The sequence below is a fragment of the Lutjanus erythropterus genome, chromosome 5, assembly GCF_056507025.1.
Source record: "Lutjanus erythropterus isolate fLutEry1 chromosome 5, fLutEry1.hap2, whole genome shotgun sequence".
NCBI classification, from domain to species: Eukaryota; Metazoa; Chordata; class Actinopteri; order Lutjaniformes; family Lutjanidae; genus Lutjanus; species Lutjanus erythropterus.
Window position 1 is genome coordinate 23,724,403 of NC_139321.1, and position 27,804 is coordinate 23,752,206.

Here is a 27,804-nt window from a genome sequence, read left to right on the forward strand (position 1 = left end):
CTCATTAGAGTGGAACTTGTGGTGTCGGGGTCACCAGGAAGTCAACCGCCCCTAATTGGCCTAACAGTTGTCAAGGAAACGGGCTGGATCAGGCCAAGTGTGAACTGACCCACCCAAGTGTCCATGTCATCTCAGACAAACAAACAGAGCTACACACACACACACACACACACACACACACACACACACACACACACACAGAGTCACTGTGTGTCACTTCCTCACGTATACTTCAGCCTGCCAAGATAACGAGGGAGTGAGACAAATGTTACCAAATGAGACGGAGACAGAAATACCAGTAGGTAGCCAGACAGACAGGCGAGATGAAAACTGCAGACACACACACAGAGTCTGACACGCATGCACACGCACACACACACGCATGCACACACATACGCACACACGCATACACACACACACACAAATGCACACGCAGTTTCAGACAGGGTTAAACTGACAAGACAACAGAACTCTCTATATTTGTTTGGTGGTTGCTTAGCAACTCGATTTTTTATGTATAAAAGGAGTACCCAAAACGTGGAACTGAAGGTTGCAGAAAGAAAACTTTTCCCTGTTGTCTCCTGTGTCCCTCACTCCGAAACTCTTCACCGCCACTCCTCTGTCCTTCACTTCAAGGACTAAAAGTATTTTAAAAGAAAAATGACATTCAGTTTTAGATCATAGGTTATCACCGACTGAACTATGTGTGTTGTACAACATAAATATAAAATTCAATCTTTGAGGGTAAATAGGTACATTTCCATTTAAATGATACAAGTATCATTTTAGATTATGCTCTATTTGCTACTTTATACTTAAAGATGCTACAAGTAGTTCTGGAGAAAGAGTTAACGGTTGAGTCTCATCTCCTGGTTATCACCTACTGAAGCTTTGGGTTGGTGCTTCAGGTTGAGCCACCAACCTGCAGCACTAAATGTAATAAAACTCAGAATCACTTTGCCAACTGCACAAAGTACACAGGAATATAAAAAGTTTTGTCCTGTATGACTTTTTTGCTCACTTGACAAAGTTCAGTCTCGACTTGGAGTTTCAAAGTTGTGGCCACTGACTAATTAGGGAGACTTTAAAAAGTTGCATTATGGGAAATGTGAGATTCAGTGTTTTTGACCCGTACAAGAGTATAACTGAGGAGATCTCAGCTCTCATCTCTTCTGCATATCTCTTACAAATCCCCTTACTTTATGGAAGTATGATACCAAACATGACAGAGTTCTCCTTGTGGTTGTGTTGCCTTATAATGCCTTATGATCACAACATCAAGTATTACTCCTTCCCTTCCCTCACGTAATGCTCTGTTCCATTCACAGCAGAAGGTCAAAAAGTCCCAGTTACTTTTACAGACTAATTACAGCCTCCATTATTCCAAGTGTTCCAGCTTGGAAAACCAACAAATGGATGCCCGCAAGCTTTGAGTTCCCTGCCGTAACATTTCTTCCACTGAAACTGCTTCTGTCATTTTAGTGTTATTTGGCTACATTAGCAAGTTAGCTTCGAGTGCTGGCAACCGTCAACTTAACATTTCAGAAGGTTAAGTAGTATGTTTGCTGGTTTACCAGGCAGATGTTTCTAATAAACTTAGGCAAAAAGGTCTTAAAATGACGTAAAGCTGTTAAGTCTTTTGCGTTGCCACCATGTTTTTATCTTGATGTAATCCAAAACATTTCTACCAGACGCTTTGTGGTTAAGAAATTAGCATCCTGACTTGAAGGATCACTCCACTGGATTTTTCCTAATAGGATGCTGGAATTTCCGACTTTGCACCACGTATGGAACGGAGCATTAGGTTACTCCAGATTCCTCTTTAAAAAGCCTCCACCGCAGCTCTATGCTACATTTGTTTTCTGAGAATGCATCATTTCCACTCCCTTTCAAGCTCTGTCTCTTCTCTTCACTTTGCCTCAGTGCTTCTTCTCCCCTCTCCGCTCAGCTTCCCGTCTCCTTCCCTCTGCCTCTGTGTCTCTATTCGTAGCGTTCCTCAACTCTACCTTCCTCTCGCTGGGTGTGTCTGTAATTTTCTTCTTCATCTCTGTACCTGTATGTCTGTGTGTCTGTGTGTGTGTGTACAGTATGTGTGTGTCTCTTCCTCCACAGCATGTCCATCAGCCATCTCATTACGGCTGTCTGTTTTTACATCTCTTTGCCTCATTAGGCACCGCACACAGCCACTGAGGACAGCAGGCCTCAACTCCTGCGCCAATTTACCCTTCTCTCTTTCTCGCTGTGTGTGTGTTTCACCAGTATAATGCTCTCTGCATCTCCCTTGTCACACATTACCTTGTTTCCTTGCATTAGGCTCTTTCCTTCCTTTGCATCTTTCTTCCTCCGTCTCCACTCCATCTGTGCTCATGGGAAACTGAGTTCCTTGTACTCTCCTCAACTGCCTTTTCTCTCTTTTTAGGGTTCCTTCTCTTCTCTTGTAGTCTCTCATATCTCTGTGATGATGATGATGTGTTCTGTTTGCCACAATAAAACAACACATTAGAAATGAATGAATGGATGGATTTATTTATGGTTAACCACTCATATAAGAGTTTTTAAATGAGTTGAAAGTCATTTTGGTTGGTGTTTATTCTCCTTTAGCATATCACCTGCTTAACCTTCAGGGAAAGAACTGCAGAGTATCTGGACCCCAGTCCATTTTTTAAAGGAATAATTTGACATTTTGGGATATACATTGATTGGATTTCTTACATGTAAGGCTTTTCCACCTCACATGCCCCACTTCAGAAGCTGAAAAAAGTTTTTTGTTTTTTTTTATCAATTATCAACAACGATAGGGCAAAAAGTTTTAGTTTTAGTGAGATAAAACTCAGCAACTTACTTTCACTCCATATTTTCCCCTGGTTATCCACACCCCACCTTTAGTGACCCATACTTACTGTATACGGACTTGACAAGAGAAGGGTATTGATCTTCTCATTTCTCAGTAGAGAGTAAATAAGGACATTTTCCAAAATATCAAACTATCCCTTTAACTTTTAATTAGCATTTATAACCTTATAACTGATGTATAAAGCATTATTAAAAGATTTATCAACCATCTACAAAGCTATTAAGTGCAACTTACAGACCCTTTAGATATTACAATAGATTTTGCTGTGTTTCATTTACTGAATCTTGCGTTTCCTCTTGTGTTTCTCTGTGCGTTTCCAGGTGAATGAGATCTACCATGACCAGTCTTTGGGAGCAAAGATCAACGTGGTGCTGGTGCGGATTATCATGCTCGGCTACGGCAAGGTAAGACCCGACAAGACACGAGTTCTCCTGAAAAGTCGACCGAGACAATCGCTTTAAGTACCTACAGTAAAAACAGCCAAGTCGTGTACACACACACACACACACACACTCATAAACAAACGCACAGACACATACACATGCGCACAACATCAGCACGCACTGATGCCCGGAGCCTGTTATTCCAGTGGACTGAGCAAAAGAGGAACTAAAAGCATGCAGCGTCCCAGGGGAGTGTTTCCAAGTCGCACGCCTTCACAGTTCAGCACCAAAGCACACAGAAACTCTGCCCGTTATGCAATCAGCCTTCCTCCCAGTAGGCTGCAGCACAGAATCATGGGAAGTCCAGGCAAAGATAAACAATCAATGATAGCCCTCCCTCATTCATAAACAGAAAGACCGGACGATGGGGGTAGCATCCTTTTCTTCTCGCCTGTAACTCTATCTGTCTGTCTGTGCTGAACGGACGATGAGAAAAAGAGTGGAAGAGGAGAGGGGAAAAGACAGATAAAGCCGGAGAAGGCCGGGATTACCCAACAAATGATTTTATTGCTGGATAGGTGCTCTGTGATTCTGCTGTAGTCTTATCTCTTCCTCTCCTCTCCTCTCTACATGTCTACAGTCCCAGTGGAGCTCAAGAAACACACACTCCCACACACACACACACACACAGGCACACACACTCCTACATTGGTCATTCTGGACCAGCCCCTATGCAGCTTCGGCCAAAGCTCCGGCTGTCCATCATCCCCAATTACCGTGGCAACAGAGCTGCACCCAGACAGCCTGCAGATTGGCTATGTGACCCTGAATGCAGGCACACACCCACACTTCACACACACTCCAACACAACATGTACACACGACACACATCACTACAAACACATCTTTAAAGATCATAAAAACACACTGAAATACACACACAAGAACCTGATGAACATGATAAAGCATACGCACATGCACACACTCTGTCTATGGGGTGTTTGTGCAGAGGCAGGCCATATGTCTTCTGTGCAGCACACTCACACTACACACCCTCCAACACACATGACATGCATCACTACAAATACATCTTTAAAGATCATAAAAACACACTGAAACACACTCAAGCACCTGATGAACATGATAAAGCACACACATGTGCACACACACTCTGTCTATGGGGTGTTTGTGCAGAGGCAGGCCATATGTCTTGCAGCGCAGCACACTCACACTACACACACCAGTCGCTGTTTGATTTAACTGTGCATTGTGCATGTGTGAAAACAGCGAGAAAATATAGAAAGTGAGGCACAAACAGAGGAGAGAGATGGAAAGACTTGTGCAGGGAGGAAGGGGAAGGAAGAGAAGCAGAGATCCTGATGAGGAGGAGAATGAGAGGTGAAGGTGAATGGCAGGAATTAAAGACATCTGGGTGTTTGCGCAGGTATTGATATTATTTATTTAATCATAAGTAAATATTCTATAACTGGACATGTTTTTGACTATTAATGCATAGCCGATAACAGGCAGCTCTGTGTTGGAAGGCATCAAGATTACAGGATCCTAAGCATTATTGTGTGAGTAGTGGTGATCCCTTGGACTGTGTGTGTTGTACACCTCAGCAATTTGCAAGATGTGCTGACAACATATAACATTGTGACACTGCCCCCTACAGGTTTGAATAAAATGTACTAGAGCTGAAACAAGAGGCAGGCTTAGTTCCCTATTTTTTTTTTTAAATCTTTACACACCCTCTTCTCTTTCCCTGTGTGTGTGTTTTTTCAGTCCGTGAGTCTGATTGAACTGGGGAATCCATCTCAGAGCCTGGAGAACGTGTGTCGCTGGGCATTCCTGCAGCAGAAGCAGGACACAGGGGACGCCGAGTACCACGACCACGCCATCTTCCTCACGCGGCAGGAGTTCGGCCCCACGGGCATGCAGGGTAGCAAAAGATGTATAGTGTTTAACATATAATGCATACATCCAACCTCCATAAAACTTACGAGGGCACACAGAAAACTGCCCTCTTCCTTCCTTCCTCTGCCTCGTAGAGCTGCATAGTGCACTGTGCGGTTTGGTGGTTGGTGGTTTTCTGTGCAGCAGAGTGCAGGCTAACAGGCGGGCCCAGGGGAGAGGCCTCTAAAGGCAGTGGCCTAGCTATCCAAAAGCCCTTCAGCTGCCCTTGGGCTCAGCCTTCAGCAGCAGAAAATCAATAAGCAGAGCAGGGCCAGCCACAGTCCCACAATTAAAGGCAGGACGGGACAGACAAGCTCACAGGGAGTTGAAGATTGGCTTAGGTAGGGGTGGAGGGCAGGTTTAGGGTTAGGATTAGACACACAGACTGCTGTGCGTCTCTGTGTATAAGTAGTATACATGGGAGTGTTGCAATATACTGGTATTGACGATAACCGTGACATTTAAAATATGTAATCTTGATTTAATGTTAATAATGCACATATGATAATATTGTGTAAATAAGTCAGTGTATCTGAGGCTTCTGATCCTTTCCTTTTTATAGGATTTTCTCTCTAATGTGGTTAAGAAAGTGATTTCATACTTTTAAAAAAAATGTGGTACCCTCTAACAAGAGTGTTCAGCTGTGTCAGGGTTTTACACTCTGTAAAGCTTTTAGTACAACACATCAATGAGTTTAAAAATCCTGACGATTGCATCTCTCTCTCCCTGGTTGCCTAGGTTACGCCCCAGTGACAGGCATGTGCCATCCAGTAAGGAGTTGTACTCTGAACCATGAGGATGGTTTCTCCTCTGCCTTTGTGGTGGCACACGAGACAGGACACGTGTAAGTGCAGTCACCATAATGATGTCTTCAAGCCTCTGCTCTCATGTTGCAGAAACAGACAACAAAGCATCACTCAAAAGACTTTATTGATTTATTAGAGTTTTGACCCGTCGGTCACCTCAGCCAACATTTGATGAGAGAACTGCCGCTGCCTCCCTCACTTTGTTCTTCTTCTCCCTCCCACATGTTCGCAGTCTGTCTCCACTGGTTCATCTCCTCTCCCCTCACTTCCTTTTTGTCTCTTACTGTGCCTCTCTCTCTCTGTGTCTCTGTGCAGGCTGGGGATGGAGCACGATGGTCAGGGGAACCGCTGTGGAGATGAGGTGCACATGGGCAGCATCATGGCGCCACTGGTGCAAGCTGCCTTCCACCGCTTTCACTGGTCCAGATGTAGCATGCAAGAGCTGGGACGCTACCTTCAGTGAGACACACACAGACACACACGCACAGTGACTCATAATAGGATTTGATTATACAAGTTTTCAAAGGTCAATACTTTAGACTGAATTTGCATTTTGTTGATATTTTGTGACAGTTGTTGGTTATTAAAGGCATTTTGACGTAGAAAGTGTACAAGTGAATTCTGCCAAAATGGTATGTCTGATTTCAAGGGGTATGAACTTATCTGAATGTAGAATATGTTTGAAGGAGTATACATAATCATTGCAAAGCCATAACCATGACATAATACTTGCCACAAACATGAGGTAGTCTTTATGCATCTTTATCACTATTGTCATAGTGTTATATACATTCATAAAGACTCCTTGATGTTTACAACAGGTGGCATGTTACATCATCCTCATCATGTCATGTGTTATGTACACCCCTTGGGTTCAGTGTATTTTTAAGTGTATTATAGCTGAGAGTGCAGCTCTCCACCAGACAACCTGAAAAGAATGTTTGGAGGAAGAATATTTTAACTGTAATTTAATGACCTTTTTTTCTCAATAACTGTAACAGATTACAGTTACATTCATTTTGTAACATACTTTCCAGTGTTTATAGTATCCTAATAACATCTGTGTTCAACTCTGTCATAATCAGGCCAATAATGTGTCTTGTGAGGTCACTGTGACCTTGACCTTTGACCACCAAAACCTAATCAGTTCATCCTTCAGTCCAAGTGGTCATTTATGTCAAGTTTAAAGAAATTCCCTCAAGGTGTTCTTGAGAGATCGCGTTCACAAAAATTGGACGACCTGGTGTGGAGCCATAAGAAAGGTTTTTCAAGCATTCTGAATCACAGACCTCCTTCAACATACAGTGGTGAATGTGCACAAAGGAAATATGTTCAATGGTCTCGTAGAAGTCGAGATTAGCCTCGGACAAGATGCATGTTCATTGATCACTCATGCGCTCATTTGCACACATGCAAGCGATCACATGATCCCCTCCAGGCTTACACCTGGTGGAGATGATAATAAATAATTGATTCTTTTATTATTTGATTATTAATCAAAAACAATTTTAATTTATTATGTCATTCTTTTAGTGATGGTGCCAAAAATAGGCAACAACTTTTCAAATGTAATTGATGGCATTTTACAGATTATTCATAAACTAAATAATGATCAGATTAATGAAAAATGAAAACCATTGGAGCGCTAGTTTTAATTCTCCACAATCACATGAATACATGGAAGACAATAAATGAATGAAGTAACATTTCATCAAAATTTTTTGACTCCTCTTGCAGTTCCTATGACTGTCTCCGTGACGACCCCTTTGACCACAACTGGCCGTCGCTGCCTCAGCTTCCTGGTTTGCACTACTCCATGAACGAACAGTGCCGCTTCGACTTCGGCGTGGGCTACACTATGTGCACCGCGGTAAGAGATCCCCATAGTCTGATCCGTCACTAACATAGCTAGAGTTTACTAACACTACCTACCTGCATGAACATACTGAAACTTATACAACAGTTGCCACCAGTCAAGCTTAGCATTTTTGCGAGTTGGGGTAAAGTCACTTTAAGTTCAGTCTGTTCAGTTAAAGTAGAATTAGCTGACTTTCACTGTGGGAGATACATTTGTATGAGAACCCCTGAGCTCTGAAGGTTTCTTGAATTGAACGCAGCACTGACATCTATCTGATCAACACTGTAATGAAAGAGTCACACATACACAACTATTCACATTCTTCTGATGTCCTCTGCTTTCCTCTCCCGGCCACTGGTGGGATTGGCATCTTGCTTAAAAGCAGGTAATTGGCTTTTGTAGCTTTTTCTTTTTTCAGTTATTAATGTTAATTATGGTAATATATATTAAAATAACACAACACTTACCTTGATACCACAGTGCCTTTTCATGAACCTGTCACGATCAGTATCTCTGTAAACACAAACACCACACAGTAGACGAGCCTCACCCAGCTTCAGCATCTTGCCAGCCATCTTACCTCCCCCTGTCACCCTCACCCACTCTTATGACTGTGAAGCCACTGTGGCACGCTGTTGGGAGGCTGTTGCTTGATTGACAAGGGGCTTGTTCAGGGGCTTTGCACACATTGCTAGATTACCCTCTATTCTCTTGTCAAACCCATTCCCCTCAGCTACAAAAGGCGGGCCAGTCAGGAACGCAGGTAAGGTAACCCCACCTCCCGGAAGACATGTGGCCCGTCATTTGTTTTTCTCAGATTTTCTTTTTTTTTTTCTATTTGTCCTATGAAGTTGTAATCGTTTGTAATGTTGCTCCTTACTTTTCTTTTTTACTGTACTTTGTTTCTCTGTTCTTCCCATCGTCATTTTGACGTTAGTCTGCAGGATTCTAAAATGCTCATTTCAAGAGAAAGTGGCTGTAAAAAAAAAAAATCCTTAAAAACACTGTGACTCTACTGCATCAGTGACTTTGGTGCAGTTCAACAGCTGAACCGTACCATACCCTGACTCTTTCCCTGCAAATCTGTGTTAAATCACGGCAGCGATGGCAGGAAGAGCCTCATTATATTGGCACACTCGCGACTATAAACGAGTGGAAAAGGTTGGAAAGATGTCTTTCCAATCCAAGGACAGACGGCTGAGCCAGAACAGAGGCTGTTTTTCCATGTTTCACTTCAGCTTTTAGGATCCTCCAGTCTGATGTCATTGGTGATTACCTACCACAGTCTAGCCATTGATTGTGACTTGCCCTCTGACCTGCAGAGGTCACCTGGGGTCAGGGTGGGCAGGGAAGTCTGTGGAAAGGAGGGAGGAGGGCACGGCCCCTCAGACACTGGGCTGCAGGTCGGTTTAGTGGTATCCTCATCAATGGCTCATATCAGTGAATTTGGTCCTTGATCTGTGTCCAGGGGCATTTTTAGAGACCTCACCTTTTGGCCTTTTAACCTGTCGCCCTCTGATCTCTGACCTCCCTTATGCTCCAATTAAACCATGGGCTGTCTCATTCTGAGAGTCCTGTCTCTCTCTCATCCTTTGGTTTAGTTTGCATGAATGGCTGTGTGTTTCTCAGTGGAGCGTAGTGTACAGTGCAGTGACACAGTGCAGGGTCGTTGTTGTTATTGTTGGGTTTAATACTGTTGTGGTTCTTGTTGTGGTGACCTTTCTCTTCTCATCTCTATTCTTATTTCCTATTTTCAGTGTCTAGTCTCACTCCAGTTGTCTCATGATGGTTGACTTGTGTTATTGAAGGTCAGTCTGTTACGCAGTGTGTGCGCTGTATGTTAGGGCTTTTAAATGTAAGAGGGAGTCTCTCTCTGTGCCCTGCAGTATCGCACATTTGACCCATGTAAGCAGCTGTGGTGTAGCCACCCAGACAATCCCTTCTTCTGCAAGACCAAGAAAGGACCGCCCATCGATGGCACCATGTGTGGGAATGGGAAGGTATTTATACACTTCTTTACTTTAAAGGCCCAGTGTGTAAGTTTTACAGCCATTTATTTACAGACTATGACAGAAGTTGTATGTTAAGTGATAAGTATGTTTTCATTATTGTATAATTAAATGAAAAATATTATATATATATATATATATATATATATATAATAATAATAATATATATATATTATATATATATATATTATTATTATTTTTTCTTAAATGTTTCGTACCAACCATTCAATTGAATAAAATTGAAACAAAATCACTATTCTAGTTTAAAAAAAAATATTGTAAGCCCATATATGTATTGCCGAAAGATTGCAGTTGGCCTCAAGCCAATTCGAGCTTGAAACCTCACCCTAGAAGAGCCGTTTATACCTTCAGTTGGCGCCAGGTTGCACTGCCATGTTTCTACCGTAGCCCAGAACAAACAACCAGACACCGGCTTTAGATAGGGCTTTGCACATTTCTCTCCACACTTGAACGGGTAGGGTGAGGCGACATGTTTGTACTCCGCAAGCTCACCGCTGGAACCCACTAAATCCTTCACGCACTGGTCCTTTAACATGCTGTACATTCAGTTGAAAAAGAGTCATTTTACTGTATGCACATAGAAAACCTATCTTGTGTTCTTGGCCTGTTGCAGCATTGCTTTAAAGGTCACTGCATCTGGTTGACCCCTGACATCATAAAGCAAGATGGAAACTGGGGTTCGTGGAGTGAGTTTGGCCAGTGCTCCCGCACCTGTGGAGGAGGAGTACAGTTCCGCACACGCGACTGTGACAATCCAAGGTATGAAACTGTGTTTCCCAGTTTGTAAATGTGTTTGTAAAAAAAAAAAGTTAAACGTTAAACTGCAAGTTTTCAGTGTGTTAATTGTGCCAAATTCAGCTGAGGCTCTAATTTTTTATTGTCTTGCCACTCAAGACCTCATATTGAGGTCTTGAGAGGCAATTTGCTTAGCCAAAAATATAAAAATCCATATTTTTCCTCTGTCTTGTAGTGCTTATTATCCATTTAGATTGTTTTGGTGTGAGTTGCAGAGTTTTGGAGATGTCAGCTTTAGAGGTGTCTGCCCACTGTGGGGACAGGAATTATTCTCTCTCTCCCAAACTACACCCATCAACAACACACATCAACATGCCAAAAGAAGCACGCATCTGCTTATGGCTCATGAGAGCGCTGGATGTAAACATAAATGGTTTCGTCCTCAGGCAGATATGGCTGATTGTTGTAAGTAAAAAGGGAAAAAAAATCCTATGTGAAACTGCTCACAACACAGCAGACAAATCTACAGCTGATATCTCAAAAACTCTGCAAATCACACCAAATCAATCAGGGATAAATAGCACTACAGGCCAGAGGAAACATATGTATTTTTGAATTTTGGTGAGCTTTCGCTTTAACATAAGGCAAGATAATTTGTCTGAATGTTAACCGTGTCATATCCAATTTTTCAGCTACAGGCAAAAGAACATCAGAACTGAAAAACAACACACATTTTGAATGATGTATGTGTCCTCTACCCCGCACCCCTCTCAGACCAGCCAATGGAGGCCGCACCTGCGTGGGAGCGACTTATCAGTTCCAGATGTGCAACACCAACGAGTGCGAGGATATCTACAGCGACCCGCGAGAAGAGCAGTGCCATGCTTGGGACCCACGCTTCGAAATCCACAGCAACAAGCACCACTGGCTGCCTTACGAACACCCAGACTGTGAGTGTTTACACCCAGACACAGAAAACAGGCTGTCAGAACAAAGGACACCGGCCTGAGAATGAAAAAAAAAACTCGAAGTGATGATACACAGTGGAAGTTTTAAAAACAAATGAAAACCAAAAAAGAGGAAGCAAACATATAATTCTTGAATGCGGTTTGGTTTTATATATAGGCTGTGTTCTGTCATGGTCATCGACATCTGGCTGTCCTGCTGCGTGCAGCTTTGAGCTACGACTACGCCCTCCCATAAAAACACACGATCTCTTTGAAAATCTCTTTTCTTCTTTGAACTCGGTGTCTTCTCTTTCACCAACCAATTGCTGATGTCATTTGAACCACACTACCCCCCTCCTCCTCCTCCTCCACCTTCTTCTTCGTCCATGTATCAGTTGGCACATATGAATTAGATTCACGTTCTGAAGTTCTCCATTTAACAGCTAAAACTTCTTTACATTATTAAGAAGTTTCAAGATGTATGTGCGTGTGTGCGGTTGTCAGATCCACCTTCTCTCTAAGTGGAGGTGTCACTGCCGTCCTGATAGGTATTAAATTATCATCCCACTAAAGGGCAGCCCTACAGAAAAGTGCTGAGCTGTCTCTGTATCTAATCGGAGGTCACGCTACGCACACTCCGCCATGAAGGGCCTTGCTAAATTGTTTTTCTCCGTTCTTATCATTTCTAAATGCCATATTTTTCAGTGAGGCTTTCTCAGTCTCAAATTACTTTTCCGTGAGTGTGTGTTAGTGTGCTGGTATGGATGCGTGTGTGTGTGAGAGAGAGAGAGAGAAAAAAAGTGAACAGGGAGGTGAAATTGAATTCCATTCATGGTCTGTCATCTCCTGAGTTCCAGATAGTGTGAGGAGAGAAAAAGAGTGTTTCTGCTCCGAGTGTGAAATTGTAGTATTTGTTTAGAGACGTTTGACACACTGTTGCTTTTTTGTCTCTATTTGGCTCTTTTCCCAAGTCAACAGATATACTGTAAATTACTCTTGAGCAAAGAAACATGAAACATAAGGCAGCCTGCGTGTGTGTGACTGTTTAACTGTTTAAGCAGCTGTTTAAAGTGGATTAATTCAACCGTTTGGACAGTTACATTTGATCAGATTGTTACCTGTTTTCAGGGTTTTCACACAGATGTGATCAGATGTCCCCTCAGACTCCTCGTAGAGCATAGTGCAGAATATAGGACCCTTTAATTAACATTTTAATAACCTCATGAACACCTCAAAATCTAATTTTCAGGGTCTCAAAAATTAAGCTAATGTTTTTTTTAATTTACCTACACTGTAATTTTATTTGCATGTTGAAATGTGAACTGCAACATGGAAAATGTATCAGCAGCTAATGAACAGTGTGTCTTGTTGGTGCCACAGCTGCTGTGTGGAAAATATAAATACAGGCTGGTTAATATGTTTAACAGCTACTGCTGCCAGTAGTTAAACCGCTGCTGCTCAGTTGCAGTGGTTCTCAAAAAGGGGCCTGTGGCACTTTGCCAGGCGGTCAGTGAAAAGCTCATCGATTAAGTTCTATATCAAACAATCTGTAACTTTTCTATAAATTTCTTTTGTGTTATTCTTTCACATAACTAAGTAGAGGTGTTTAAATAGGCTACATCAAATTATTCCAAGGGGCATTTTCTATCTTGTAAGAGGTCAGTGGCTTAGAAAAAACTAACCTCTGCTCTACTGCGTATTTGAAAATCTTTAAGACCATTTAACATACAGTGCATCGTTCAATGTGATAAATAAGTGGTCTTAACAATCTGCAACTACAAATTTCCAAAAATTAATACAAAGAAACAATGTATTTGACTAACTTTTCAGTAGCATTTCTTATTTTTTATGGCATAGAGCACTGGTTCCCATCTGGGGGGCTTCAACCCCCACTAGGGGTCGCAAAAGCTTCACAGGAGGTCGCAAGGCCTGCCTGTAAAAAACAGTAAGCCTGTGTCTTAGTGTTTCATTCCATTCTATAAGGAAAACTAAATGAAATCATTACTGTTTAAGTTTTGATTATTATATAAGACATACACTTTGAAACAATAAAATCAATAAAAGTGACGCTCTGAACACAGCTATGTTCACAGAGCATTCACTCTCTGCTAAACTGCCTCGTCCTGCGTCAGAAAAGTACGCAGTTAAAACAACCAAAGAGCTACGGGAACTCTGGCCAAGCGTCAGGGTGAAGACAGCACTGAATTTGCCAAAAAAAGAAATATGCCTATTAGATATATGTATGATTGTTAAAATAAAAAATGATAATAAAAAAGACAGAGAATCAAATAAAAGAAGTTCCTAAAAATATCAGGAAAGCTCATCTCTGATTCAGCATTCTACCCTATATCTAAATAATGTTTATCAGTTGTTCTCTTCTGTCATAGCTATGCATTGAATATAATATCAAATATTCATACAATACATCACTAACTCAGGGGTCATCAGTTTACTCCTATGATAGAAAAGGGCTTCCCTAAGGAAAAAGTTTGGGAACCACTGTCACAGAGGATGTTTAATTTTGTACTGATGTATAGCTGCTTGGGTTGAGTGGTTAATATAGACATACTCTGTTTTGGAGGTACACATTAATTTATAAATATATTATAAATCTACCTACAGTGTGACTCACAAGTACACAGGCCAAATAGATTATCACAGCATACTTCACAAGAAGAGAATATGAAGAGAATTCATATGTTGTTTCTGTGTGTTCTCAGTTCAACCTGAGAAAAGTGTGTTTTCTCCACATATTGTAACAATTCTACAGTAGCACGTCTGCCACCTGTTTATTAGTGTCAAAGCACCATGAGACAAGGTCTCTGGATTATGTCCATCTGTAATAAACGTGACGAAGTAGGAGTGTTCATTCTCGCTGGGATGAACTGCCAGGTTTTGTCTCTGGAGGCTTGTGTAGTTGTAGTATGACTCACACAGACAGACACAATGAGATAGAGTGTCATGCTGACTCATGGAGGGCCCATTCAGAAAATAAATAATAATCACATGTTTGTTGTAAGGATGAAATCATCAAAATGTGCCACGATCATTGGAAGAATTGGGTCATCTTTTGTGTGTTTGTTTTTGTCTCGCAGCAAACAAACGCTGCCACCTGCACTGCCAGTCCAAGGAGACGCGAGACGTGGTCTTCATGCAGAGGATGGTCCTGGACGGCACACGCTGCTCATACAAGGACCCTCACAGTGTGTGCGTGCGTGGGGAGTGTGAGGTGAGTGACGTCATGTGTGTGAGAGAGCAAAGACAGCTGTTTCGGATCTACCGTGTGTTAAACTTTCCATGTCCTCATGAACAGAAAGTGGGCTGCGATGGAGTGGTCGGCTCCTCAAAGCAGGAGGACAAGTGTGGGGTGTGCGGAGGAGACAACTCCAGCTGCAAAACCTTCAAAGACACCATCACGCGAACAGCCAAGAAACAAGGTAAACAGTCAAAATAACCCTCATCTGCATGTAGTACAGACTTGACTTGGGTCCATCAGTGCAGCAGCTGTCGATCACGCTGGTAAGTGCAAGATAAATAGTTGGACATTGTGCTTCTCTACCATGTTTGGTCATTTTCAGCTAAACATCACCCTCTAGAGGAAGATTTGTAACAATGTCCAAACCTCAGTGAGAGCCGAGTTGACATGTTTCCATGAGAGTCTAGCATTGCCAAAAAGTTGTGTTTATTACCTAACTCTTGACAAATGGGGACAGACCTACATCACAGTTATGAAGCTCCCAGAACCAGAGGTTTTACCCTGGATGAGAATAGTCACGACTATAAGGGGTTTTAACCAGTGAGCAGGGATACATGGTTGAAATGAGTAAGGCCTCTTTACTGGATTAGCTGGGCCTCTTTAGTCGGGAAACTGTAAAATGAGCTTTTGATGATGTTGGAGTCATGAACCAGATGTGTGTTTCCTTTCAGGTTTCCTCAAAGTTCTTGAAATCCCCAGAGGAGCGAGACACTTGCTGATCCAAGAACTGAAAGCAACCTCACACACTTTAGGTAGTGTACATTCACATTGTTTCGCTTTTCAGTTTGTATAAGTGTGTGGTACAGGGATAATTAAAGACATAGTTCAGATCATTTGATGTAGGGCTGTATGAGGCACTTATTGGTAGTTGGTGTATTAGCTGCAGTAAATAGTGGTCAAGTTTGGAGAAGCAGAGCGGAGTACCAGCACGGAAGCTGGACAGCATCAGCAGAAAGACATATTTTAGCAACTTTAAAGAAGTGTACACTATATTTACAATATTTTCACTGCTTTGCTGTGCTGTCAGACAGCCTTTTCTGATGCAAAACAGATGTTGTTTTAGCCAAATATCATCCTCTCCAAGCCAACCGCACTCCATAAGTGAAATCAGTCATTTTACCTCACAGAACACAGGAGTTGCAAGTTGTGACTGCGTGATTGAGGCAGCGGTTGAACACCAGCTCACAGTACATGTTCTGCGAGGTAAAATGACTGATTTCACTTATAGAGTTTGGTTGATTTTGAGAGAGCAATAATTGATGTAAATAACTGCGGCTTTCCATCAGAAAAGTCTTTCTAACAGCGAAGAAAAGCAGTGAAAATATCCTAAATATAACATACACTTAAAGTTATACAGTGTTTTTGGGTGGACCCTTTTTTTAAGTTACATCTTATAAATTCATCTTATAGCTGATCCTGTCCACAGCAGTTCATTGCTTAGCTTCCATGTTAGTAATCAGCAGCCATCCACTGTAGCTAATACACTGACATAAAACCTTACTTTGAATAATAGAAACTATATATGGAGGAATAAATTGTATATTTCTTATCCATCTGTAGCTGTAAAGAACGTTGCTTCAGGACTGTTCTTCTTGAACGGGGAAAATGACTACCCAGAATCCCACTCAGTCATAGAGAAGGGCGTGGAGTGGGAATATCAGAATGACAACGACAAGGAGACACTTCAGACCACTGGTCCTCTCAGACATGGAATTCTCATCATGGTACACACAAAAATCAATGAAGATAATGTTGAATTTGGTCACAAAAAGCATTTACACTCAACATATCACTGTTTGCATGATATGCAAAGTGTTTCATTAAGTTTTCTTACTTATTTCATGACAATTTTTCCATTTGTAGATGAAATTACATGGAGATGAGGATGTGAATTTGTCGTATAAGTACATGATGAACATGGACAGTGACTCTGCCATCCAGAACAACATGCTGGTGGAGGACAGCGCCTACGAATGGGCTCCAAAGAAATGGTCCTACTGCTCCAAGCCCTGCGGTGGAGGTACAGTAGAGAAAGACGAAGACGTTTCTCATTTTACATACCTGTCTTCATGTTTTTCTGTGCTTACATTTGTTGAATTTCATTGTAGGGAAGCAGTACCTGCGATATGGTTGCAGAAGAAAAGTTGACAGTAAGATGGTCCACAAGAGCTTCTGTAATAAATCCAACATGAAACCAAGAGGAGACACCAGAGACTGCAACATGAAGCCCTGCCCTCCACCCATGTATGCATTGTATTTATGGCACCAACTGTAGAAACATGGCTTACTGAATATCATCTAACAACAAGTAGATCAGTAGTAGTTCATAGTTGTGATTATTGTAAGTGGGGTTGTATGAGGTACTTATTGATAGTCATTGTATTACGTGCAGTAAATGGTGGTCAGCATGCCTCCACTGGGAAACCACTGTTATGTAAGCCACATTTAACTCATTTTACCTCACAGAACAAGGGAGTTGTTAGTCTTACTGAGTTTGTTTGTGCTATCTGAACTTACCTTTTGAAACACCAAAGTCACACAATAAAACTTATAAACTAAGGCAGCTCCACACCAGCAACTCCTGTGTTCTGCAAGGTAAAGTTACTGATGTTGGCAGTTGAGTTTGGTTAGTTTGAACAGAACAATATTTGGCTTATATAATAGCAGTTTCCTGTCTGTAAAACCCCACTTCAAATAATCTGAACTATCCCTTTAAGGCTTTTGCTACATCTAGCCGGCCCAGTTCCCCTCCTCTTTCATTGTTTTCTTCTGCATTTTGACATTTTGAATGCCCTCAGAACTTCTGTTTATTTCTTCCCCTCGGTATTCTCCAGTTGGGTGACAGGGGAATGGCAGAACTGCAGCAAACCATGTGGAAAGACAGGGATGCAAGTCCGCTCGGTCAGCTGTGTCCAGCCGTCAGACGACAACACCACGCGAGCCATCCACAACAAACACTGCAGCGACGACCGGCCCGAGACTCGCAGACCCTGCAACCGACACTCCTGTCCCACCCAGTGGAGAGTTGGACCGTGGTCACAGGTACACTGGCCGAACAGGAATCAAAAACCAAACAGGAGAATGGAAAATAGTGTTTGGCCGATTTGGAGTATTTTGCAAGGAAATACTTGTGCTGATATTTTTGTATTGAAGCCCAACAGCTGGTATTTTTGTACAATGTTCAGTGTTTCAACTGTCACAAGACTTCCTCAGAACTGGATTCTTGGCAGCTTTGACAAGATATAAAACAGATAATGTGATCTTCACTCTAACTACTTTCAGCGAACCGATAATGATTAGAAAAACAGTCATGATGTTCATGTATTCGCCTTTCTACTGTTTTAAACTTGTGTCCATATTTACCAAGTGATTTGTTATGATATGTTTGGGTTCCTGTATCTCCAGTGCTCAGTGACATGTGGTAATGGGAACCAGCAGAGGCAGGCTCTGTGCCACACCAGAGACAACACCATCGGCCTGTGTCTGGACAGTAAGCCTGAGACCATCAGAGTCTGTCGCATGGATCCATGTCCCAGTGAGTGTTAAAGAACATATAGATTGTTTTAGCGATATCACTATGTTGCCGTCTCTTAGCAATTACTTGTAATAAACCGCAATTATCTTTTTATACATTAAGCAAAAAAGGTCCTGATAAGTATAGAAAAAGAGGGGACAGACGATCACAATATCCAAACCTCTTCAACTCCACAGGAACGTCCACATCCCTCTGCAACTTTAACCTTTTTCAGAGGCTGTAGCATACTCAGTTATGTAGCCAGAGTGGATACTGTCAAATCATATTATGTTAAACTAGAAGACCTAAAGAATCTAACTGGTACCAATCATATCATGCTAGCTTATCAGGAAACCTGCCATTTTCAAAGGGATCCATATTCCTCTCACTTCAATGAATGATAATGTAATAATATGAGTACCCAAAAGTCTCGCCTTTAGAGACACGCCCACTTTATGATAATCTCGTGCAGTTTTGAGCAAAAAACATGCATAATGGTGCATACTGCCGTCCTTAAACCATTTTCAAATTGCATAACTTGCGCATGACCAAAAAGCTGAGACTCATGTGGATCCAATGAACACATTTGCGTTCATGTGTGATGATCTTAGTCCCTATAGTAGCCATTCATTTTGTCAGACTGTTTTTTTTTTTTACTTCACTATATAAACTGTGAACTCTAGAATAATCACAGCCTCATGAAACATCACAACCACAAACTAGAGACCTGGGAGGTATAGCTCTCCTACAAGAGGGGGGGGTCTCTGAGCAATCCCCAGAACAGCAGCAAAATACAGTTCTTACAGAAATCTCCAAATGTCAAAAGTTTTTTCATAACACATCACAGCATGAATTTTTCTGTGGTGTTCCTCAAGCTTTTGGTGTCCTTTTCTTACAGCTATCCAAAGCACAAATGCCTGTCCAAATCCACCTTTGCCATCAGGTTTTAGCAGGTCTGTGGCACAAGTGCTTTAAAATACAATTAGCCACGCACAAGACACCAAATGCAGCTAGCCACACCTTAATTTTAAAATCTCTCACCCATGGGCACATAGGCAGGCGTTCGTTTGCTTGTTGTCTTGCAAATTTTGTCTTGCAAATGTGGGGAAGATGACAAGTGCACCAGTGTAAGATAATGATGCCACTTGCGTCACTGATGCCATCCACTGTGCAATTTGAAATTTGCAGTAGACCATAGTATGACTTCAAGAAAATGTTGATTAATTGTCCATAAGCCACCCAAAGACCACTCCCCCCAACTAAAAATTACAAAAATGGATCTATAGTAGGGAGGGAAGTTAAAAGAGTTCCCTTCCCACCTTAACAACTCCATCACTCTCTCCTCTCTTCTCTACAGAGGGCTCATCAGACCTCAACAAGAACGGCAACATCCTGATCCAGTGGCTGTCTCGCCCCAACCCCAACTTCCCGAAGATCTCCTCACGTAAAACCTCCCTCTATAGTTCCCAGCCTGGTCTCCACAGCGGCAGCCGCAGCTGCATGTCTGTCCTCTGCTGGGCCCTGCCCATCTCTGTCCTCCTGTCTCTGCAGGGCCGGCCCCGGCTGGCCCCCTGACCCGCCCCTCCCCTACGCCCCGTGCCTGTGCCCACGCCCGTGAGCGAGCGGCAAAGCTTTCGCTTCTCTTTTGGGGGGGGGGGGACGTTGCCTCTCTCTCTCTGTGTCTGAGATGGCTCTGACTGGGGGGGAGGTCTCTGGCTCCTGTGTGTGCTAGTTGGTTCTCTCTTGCTCTGTCTCTCTCTCTCTATCTCTCTCTCTCCTTTGTGGAGCATTGTGTTGTAACCGCTGGCCAGTCGAAAACTCAAAAGATCAACAAAAAATTTGATGTGAAAAGGATTTTCGAAGTGGCAAGCCGGCAAACCGGTTTTCACTGGCACCTCCTGAGACGTGTCGAAGAGCCGTTCACGTGCGAGAGGGACCCCCTCTGCATTTGGCGGCCATGTTTTGCGCGAGCTAGCTGCGTGTTGTCATGGGTTACCACTCCTGAGATGCAGCTGCGCTTTTTTCTTTTTGTAGCGCACTGTCATTGTGGGGAGAAACAGGTGTGAAAATAAACAGAAAGGGTATATAAATATCTATATAGAAAAAATAATGTTATAAAAAAATATGAAAGCTTTATTGTGAATGTGATCTTGTCACAATGAGGACATCTTTGCTAAAGTGCTCATCTGACATCCTGGTTCCATTCGGGGATGAGAATGGCGTCTCATTCTACGTTCCATTCTCAGATTGACAGGAACTCAGCACAGGGACAGGAAGTGACATGAGTAAACCTTTTGATTTTTGGGGGAAGGGAAGTGTGAGGTGAGAAATCTTGAAGTAAAGGCTAATAAAAAAATAAAAATAAAAAAAAACTAAACAAAAAAACAGGGTTGTCTGACCGCTTGAGGTTGCTTCCCATTTCACCTCATCATCAGCCATCCTCTCTTTGACTGTTATACTAAAGTTCAATAAATGCAGCTTATTTGTGCTTGCAGACTTTAAACAAATACATCTATAAATATATTTGTATTTATATATACCTATAAATCTAAATCTATATGAGTAACAATAATATTAATAATGTTTTACCATGAATAAGCTGTAGCTTATTTGCCTAAAACCTTTGGACTGCTATTGATCGCTTAGATCCTTGACTGTTATGTGTATTTTTTTATTGATTTTACATGAATACAGATGAATATTTAATAAAGGTAAAGTGTTTCGGGGGAAGGGGTTAGACCTATATTATGCAGGACTTGGTCAGTTAGTTGCCTCTCCATTCTCTCAGATGGATCAGTGGTTTACTGTCGCTTCTTGTTTTCTTTAAGGATAGGATCACGTTTTGTCATGCACATTTGCATCCATCACCTGTATGCGCGTGTATATATGTGTGTGAGTGTGTGTATGTGTGTATATGTGCATGGATGCATGTGTGTCTTGTGTGTAAGCTTAGATGAGTGAGTAAATGAGTGCATGGTTGAAAGAGTTATACCAGTCTTGTCGGTGAAAGTGTGTTTGAATCTGTGTGGGTGTGTGTATGTTTGAGTGTGTGAGGAAGCTTCATCATTCGGGCTTTTACACATTGCGATCAGATACAGAAATACCTCATAAACTTTGATTTGAGAGCGTCCGATGATCTCATTTTCTTTTGATGAACATTAACCACATGAACAATGCCTTATCTTGGATTGAATGTAATGGCATTTATCTGTGAAAGAGATGGCTTTACTCATTCAAAGTTTCACTCGGAATAGAGGCAGCTTCAAACCAACTTAACAAACTCACACCCGCCAACCATCAAACCTACCAAGGTGATGTTGGACCCACTGTCTGACTACTGGGAAGGGTTTACAAAGGGCCTAGGGTATCGACACATACGGCATCTAGAAAAAAAAAAAAACACTTCAGACTTGTCATTGTATTGTGATCACATATTTCTGTTGTGACTATGTAGCGAGCTATCCAAGGTTTCCTTCTGCTGGAGTTGGACTGTATGAGACCAAGCCAGATCTAGCAGTGCGACTGTATATAACATTGGTGTTGACTGTATTTAATAATGTTCATGACTGTTATCTTCTTCTATAATATTCTATACTATGGGTAACTGTTTTGTGGCTTCACTGGCCTGCTGCGTGGGGCTGGCTAACGTTTGGCTAACGTTGAAGAAACATTCAGATGGACTACGTGCACTGCGTCTATATGCACTTTGATTTATCAGGGAAATTTTATTAATGTTTTGTAAATGTTTCATATGACACTTAATGTGCCATTCCAGTTTTTACATCATCATGGAAATTATGTATTTTATTTAAACAGCCCATATAATTTATGTACTTCATGTTTGTTTCTTTCAATCGATAAACAGATTGACTGGTTGATTTCCAAGTAATGAAGTGTTTTACCAAAGTGACTGTGAACTTGTAACTTTCGATACAGTTGAATTATTTTTCTTAAGAAAAGAATATATCTATATATTGAGCAGGGGGGGCGTACATCTCATTGTTTCAGTTACTGTCATTCTCAACAGCAAAGTTGTATCAATAAAAATGTTTTAAAAAGTGTGATCTTTCTCTCACCGGGAATGTTCACTGGCTAGATTCTTTGTCAGAGATTCTTTGTCAGAGAAAATGTCACAGTGTTGCCAGGAGAACACGGTTATTTTTACTGGCATGGTACAAAAAGGGTACAAGTCAAATGGTAGAGGATTAAAATTGGTTACACTTAACAATAGCACCCAGTAATAAATGGTAAATTGACAGTTAATCAAACATCATTAACAGTTATTTTAATTTTCACAATGTAATTATGGTAAATAATATTTACTATGTATTTGCAAGTAATAATTAGTAGGGATGTAGCAATATATTGAATACCGCAATATCGCAATAAAATAACGTCTCAGTACCACACAGGACTGTGATAATCAGCTTTAATATTTAATTAATTTTAAATGGATATTTTCCAAGTCGTCTTTTTTATATATTGTGATAAATATACTGTGGACATTTTACAGTCGTATTATTGTACCCAGAATTTTTAGTATCGTTACCTCCCCAATAATTAATAAACATTTTTAATTATCATGTCTGTGTTTGTTAATAGTAAAATAACTATTAACTTGTGTTTAATTAAATTTCAATTCACCATTTATTAGTGATGGTTATTCTAAGTGTTGCATGTAACAAAAATGAAACACGTGAAGGAAAGGCAACACAAAGCTGCATGAGTAGGAAGAAGTCAAAATTAGATATCGGATGTTTTAGATGAAAAACTCACACCTGAAAGAGAAAAGTTATATTTACAACACAAGACTGGCGACCCTTCTTTTTCCATTTCAGTTGCTCTTGACTAATCTCATGACTGCTCTTGATGTTTGGGTTTTTCTCCTCTTTCTCCATGCATCCTCTGCTAATGGTCTGCCTTTACTTCTGTACTCTGCACGGTGTGGAACCAACACAAACACTCACACATTTTATGTATAAACAAACATGCACAGACTCATGCTAATGTAACATTTGCACATTCTTTCACATACAGAGACAAATATGCCAGCAATCAGACACACACACCTCTTCATAGTCTCTACCCCTGGCTGCGCCCAGTCTCAGCTCTCTGTTCTCTCCTTGACAGGCCAGCGTTGTCATGGAGACCGCTCAGTGTTCTGTCGTATGGAGGTGCTGAAGCGCTACTGCTCTCTGCCGGACTTCCAGCGCATGTGCTGCAAATCCTGCAGCAATGTCACCATCACAGAGCTTCTGCCCAACTCCACCTCCAGACCCATCTCCATCCGGCCCAGGATTACAACTCCTCCATCCATCAGCCCCCTCAGCTCCATCTTCACCACCATCAAGCCCATCCAAGCTGTCACCACCACCACCACCATCCAACCAACTCAAGCTGTCACCACCACCATTTCATCTTCTACCATCAGTCAGTGGACCACCGCTCATCCTCCTGCCTTCACTCCCTCTGCTCCTCACTCCACCCCTTATCCACTAGGTGCTACACAAATGATCACCACTCCAGCTGCCACGAGCGCTCCTGCCCTCCCCAATACCTTTTCAATGGCAACCACCTCAGTTATTACAACCCCTCCCAGTGTTATTGCTCATGTAGACATAGACAAGAGCACAGTTCCACAGTTACAGAGCACTACAAACAGTCCAGCGACATCTGGTATGATAACTACCACGCACATTCCAGCAACCACCAGTCCAACTATTGTGAATCCAACAGAAAGCAATACAAAAATAACTACCACAGACCTTCCAGCAATGACCAGTCCACCCATGACAAATCCAACAGAGAGCGATACAAAAATAATTACCACACACCCTCCAGAAACAACCAGTCCAACCATGACAAATCCAGTGATAGCTACCACACACCTTCCGGCAATGACCAGTCCAACAGAAAGCAGTACAAAAACAGATACACCACAAAAATCCAAGCCCAAAAAGAATGTTTTGCCAAAGAAAAAGCCCAAAAAGGTGATTCCACCCAAGATAAATCCAAAAACAAAAACTGTGCAAAAAAATACAACCAGAAAAGATGTTCCACCAAAGGTCAGTCCCAAAAAGAAAACAAGCACTTCTCCAAAAAAGAATACTCCACCAAAGATCAATCCAAAAAACAGTACCCCAGCAAAAACAACTCCAAAAAAGACTACACCAGCAAACACAACTCCCAAAAAGGCTACTCCAGCAAAGACTACTCCCAAAAAGACTACGCCAGCAAACACAACTCCCAAAAAGGCTACTCCAGCAAAGACTACTCCCAAAAAGACTACACCAGCAAAGGCTACTCCCAAAAAGACTACGCCAGTAAACACATCTCCCAAAATGGCCACGCTGGGAAACACATCTCCCAAAAAGACTACACCAGCTAAGACTACTCCCAAAAAGACTACACCAGCTAAGACTACTCCCAAAAAGACTACACCAGCTAAAACTACTCCCAAAAAGACTACGCCAACAAACACATCTCCCAAAAAGACTACACCAGCTAAAACTACTCCCAAAAAGACTACGCCAACAAACACATCTCCCAAAAAGACTACACCAGTAAGCACAACTCCCAAAAAGACACCAGCAAACACAATTCCCAAAAAGACTCCGCTGGTAAGCACAACTCCCAAAAAGACTCCGCCTGTAAAGACTACTGTTAAAAAGACTCCGCCTGTAAAGACTACTGTTAAAAAGACTCCTCCAGTGAAGACTACTTCTGAGAAAAAACCCAAACCCACACCGAAAAAGGAGATCCCGCCAAAGTCCAATCCCAAGAAGGACATTCAGCCAAAGACAAAAGTTACAAAGCAAACGCAAACAAAGACAAATACCCAAAAGAATCCAAAACCAGGGTCCAAAAATCCCACGAACTCTCAGGCCAAGGTTAATCAGAATAAGGCCATGGTGAAAAAGACTAATCCAAAAAAGAAAACACTTATAACAACGTCTTCATATTATACCACAGCCCCCACTCCGTATACAAGCCCAGAACCAGAGAGAGAGTTCTTTTCTTCTACTATCTCATCCAGCACTATGACAGCTGCAGACATGCCGTTCCCTGAGTCCAGAATCAATGTCACATACATCAGTAACGATACAGCGCCTACTGATGAAACTCCACTGTGGTATCATGATGCTTTGGCTACAACCCCCAGCACTTTTGATGATGTTTTAACACCAGCTGGAACCGTTCATTTTGAAGATGTCAGCATGCCAAGTGGAACCAATCCATACAGTGATGTTACAATGACCAACAGTGGCGACGTCACAGTAACCAGCGGGACCATTCTCAGTGGTGACGACATCACAGTATCCTACAGCAATGTGGGAATGGTCAGTGACACCATGGTGCTAGACGACGGCCTCACTGTGGTGATCCCTACCATCAACAGCGAGGATATGACAGACTTTGCTTCCTCACCCTGGCTGGACATGTCTGAGTACATCCCCGTGAGCATCCCTGTTCCCACGACAACCTCGGACTCGACCACAGCCTCACCTCTCGCCACCACAATCGCCCCGACAACAGAGAAACCAACCATCGCAACCATCACCACCTCTACTATACAACCTCAGCGGAGACCAGAGGAGAACAGTGAGACCAACTCCATTGATGTCACATACAACAGGATTGTAGGCGTGGACAACGATATCTCCCAGAACAATTTGATCCCAAAGCGGCGGGTCAACCTTCGAGAGAGAACCAAGAACAAACGCATTCAGGAGCTTCTGGAGGAGAAGCGGAACTTTCTCCTCAGGATGAAGAGAGGTCACGCAGCATGATGGACAAGAGTTCTCATTTCTCTTATAGAGATGAATGTTTTTCTTTACAGACTTTTGAAAGCCCTGTTTGAACCCCTCTGAACTGCCATGGTGCTTTCTATCAGGCCTTTCCATGGAAAAAAAAAACAACTCTCTGTCATATCACTATCATGACAATCAGGACTGTTGCAGAGAGGGAATATCATGGACAAATGTTTGAACAGTTGCTTTGAATAAAGAAAATCCCTTTAGAGTACAGACTGGTGCAGATTTGAAGCAAATCGCCTCGCCTGCGTAAACACAATAGGGATGAAAAGTGTGCATCCAGTTTGACCAGCACTTTACAACGCCAAGCTTTTATCCCCCAAACCACCCATGGTCTTGTTTGAGGATTCAATGATGATGTAGATAAGGTGTAATTAAGTTTGTAAAATGGTATTATCCCGACTGGCACTTATGGAGCAACAACATCCACCACCTAGAATTCAAATCTCCATTTCCATGTTATATTACAGCCCAGGACTGCAGCTCATTTTCCTGTAAACAGATATTAAAGCCTCTGGAAATCTGGCTTTACATAGTAAAAATACATTTGCATTATCAAAGTTTAGTTTCTCATTGAGCATCCACAAAGATCAGAGTGAAAATTAAACATTCGTAACTATTAGAAAATCATGTTTTAAACAAAATCAGCACATCTTGCCATTTCTAAATTGTGTAAACAGGTCTGGGAGGCCACTTTTGATTGACCTCTTCCTCAGAAGTCCCAACATGGAAGCTAAACAGTGTAGCTACTGCTGTGTGTGAAACACTGTAGAGATGAGCAGCAGCAAACCATATTTTAGCCCCCTAAAAAAAGATCACTGTTGGTTGCTATATTTAGAATATTTTCACCACCCCGTATGCTTCATTAAAAAAAGAAGTAGATTTTTTGCAGTATTACCACTTCCTCATTCATTTAGTTGTTTGTGTTATTGTGTGACTTCAGTGTTTAACAAGTTAGTTTGTCTACAAACTGACACTACTTGCCACAGATCAAGGCAGCAGTAGACCAGCAACTCCTGGGTAAAATTACAGATTTTAAGTACCCTGTCGGAAAGCCCTGTCTGAAGGAAAAGCAAAAAAGTGAAAATGTTCTAAATATAGCATACATTTTAAAGGGATATTGACTCCTGTGATGTAAATTCGCTGCTTTCATCAAAGGAGTGTGATTTAATTTAATAGCTTTAGATCCCAGTTGATGAGTTGGTTCAGACTCAGACAGGCAGATTTAGTCAGCAGAGATGGTTTGTTGCATATTGCATCATAGCAATAGCTGATCCAGATTTATTTAGGGTTAGTGTGTGGAGTTAATTGCTTAATTTTCCTTATAAATGTCTGAGCAAGAACAACCAATGCAAAACCAATATCAGGAACTTGAAAAAAGACTATTTTAAATTTGAATCAAAACGGTTGTCTAATACTTTTTATAAGTTATTATTACGTACATGAGATCATGGATTTCATAGTTAGAAGGCTACTGTGGATTTGAGTTTCCAGAGGCTTTAATACTTAATAATAACAGCCACTATAGGATAAGATGAAAATGTCTCCATGTTAATTAAGTGACCAGCACTCTGAATATCCTACTCACACTGCAGATTGGAGCTTTTGGAGGCCTGATAGCAAAATGGTAATGCTACAAGTTCAGAAAATTT

The 27,804-nt window shown here is 41.8% G+C and overlaps 1 protein-coding gene across 2 annotated transcripts in view; it reads left to right on the forward strand.

Moving 5' to 3' along the window:
- The window catches only part of LOC146326927 (A disintegrin and metalloproteinase with thrombospondin motifs 2-like), a 151,202-nt gene extending 124,783 nt beyond the window's left edge, over window positions 1-26,419 (forward strand). Inside the window, exons 5-23 of one of the 2 annotated variants that reach the window (XM_084719291.1) lie at window positions 3,175-3,258; window positions 5,022-5,178; window positions 5,931-6,036; window positions 6,314-6,457; window positions 7,736-7,868; window positions 8,590-8,619; window positions 9,743-9,856; window positions 10,500-10,645; window positions 11,396-11,571; window positions 14,664-14,797; window positions 14,882-15,005; window positions 15,496-15,576; window positions 16,385-16,548; window positions 16,688-16,844; window positions 16,933-17,068; window positions 17,659-17,866; window positions 18,230-18,359; window positions 19,696-19,782; window positions 23,469-26,419. In XM_084719291.1, coding sequence (XP_084575417.1) covers window positions 3,175-3,258; window positions 5,022-5,178; window positions 5,931-6,036; window positions 6,314-6,457; window positions 7,736-7,868; window positions 8,590-8,619; window positions 9,743-9,856; window positions 10,500-10,645; window positions 11,396-11,571; window positions 14,664-14,797; window positions 14,882-15,005; window positions 15,496-15,576; window positions 16,385-16,548; window positions 16,688-16,844; window positions 16,933-17,068; window positions 17,659-17,866; window positions 18,230-18,359; window positions 19,696-19,782; window positions 23,469-26,128 — 4,971 coding nt within the window. In that variant the 3' untranslated portion in view covers window positions 26,129-26,419. The remainder of the gene's footprint in view (window positions 1-3,174; window positions 3,259-5,021; window positions 5,179-5,930; window positions 6,037-6,313; window positions 6,458-7,735; window positions 7,869-8,589; window positions 8,620-9,742; window positions 9,857-10,499; window positions 10,646-11,395; window positions 11,572-14,663; window positions 14,798-14,881; window positions 15,006-15,495; window positions 15,577-16,384; window positions 16,549-16,687; window positions 16,845-16,932; window positions 17,069-17,658; window positions 17,867-18,229; window positions 18,360-19,695; window positions 19,783-23,468) is intronic. The other variant, XM_084719292.1, reaches the window with a different exon arrangement.
- The last annotated feature ends 1,385 nt before the right edge of the window (window positions 26,420-27,804 follow it).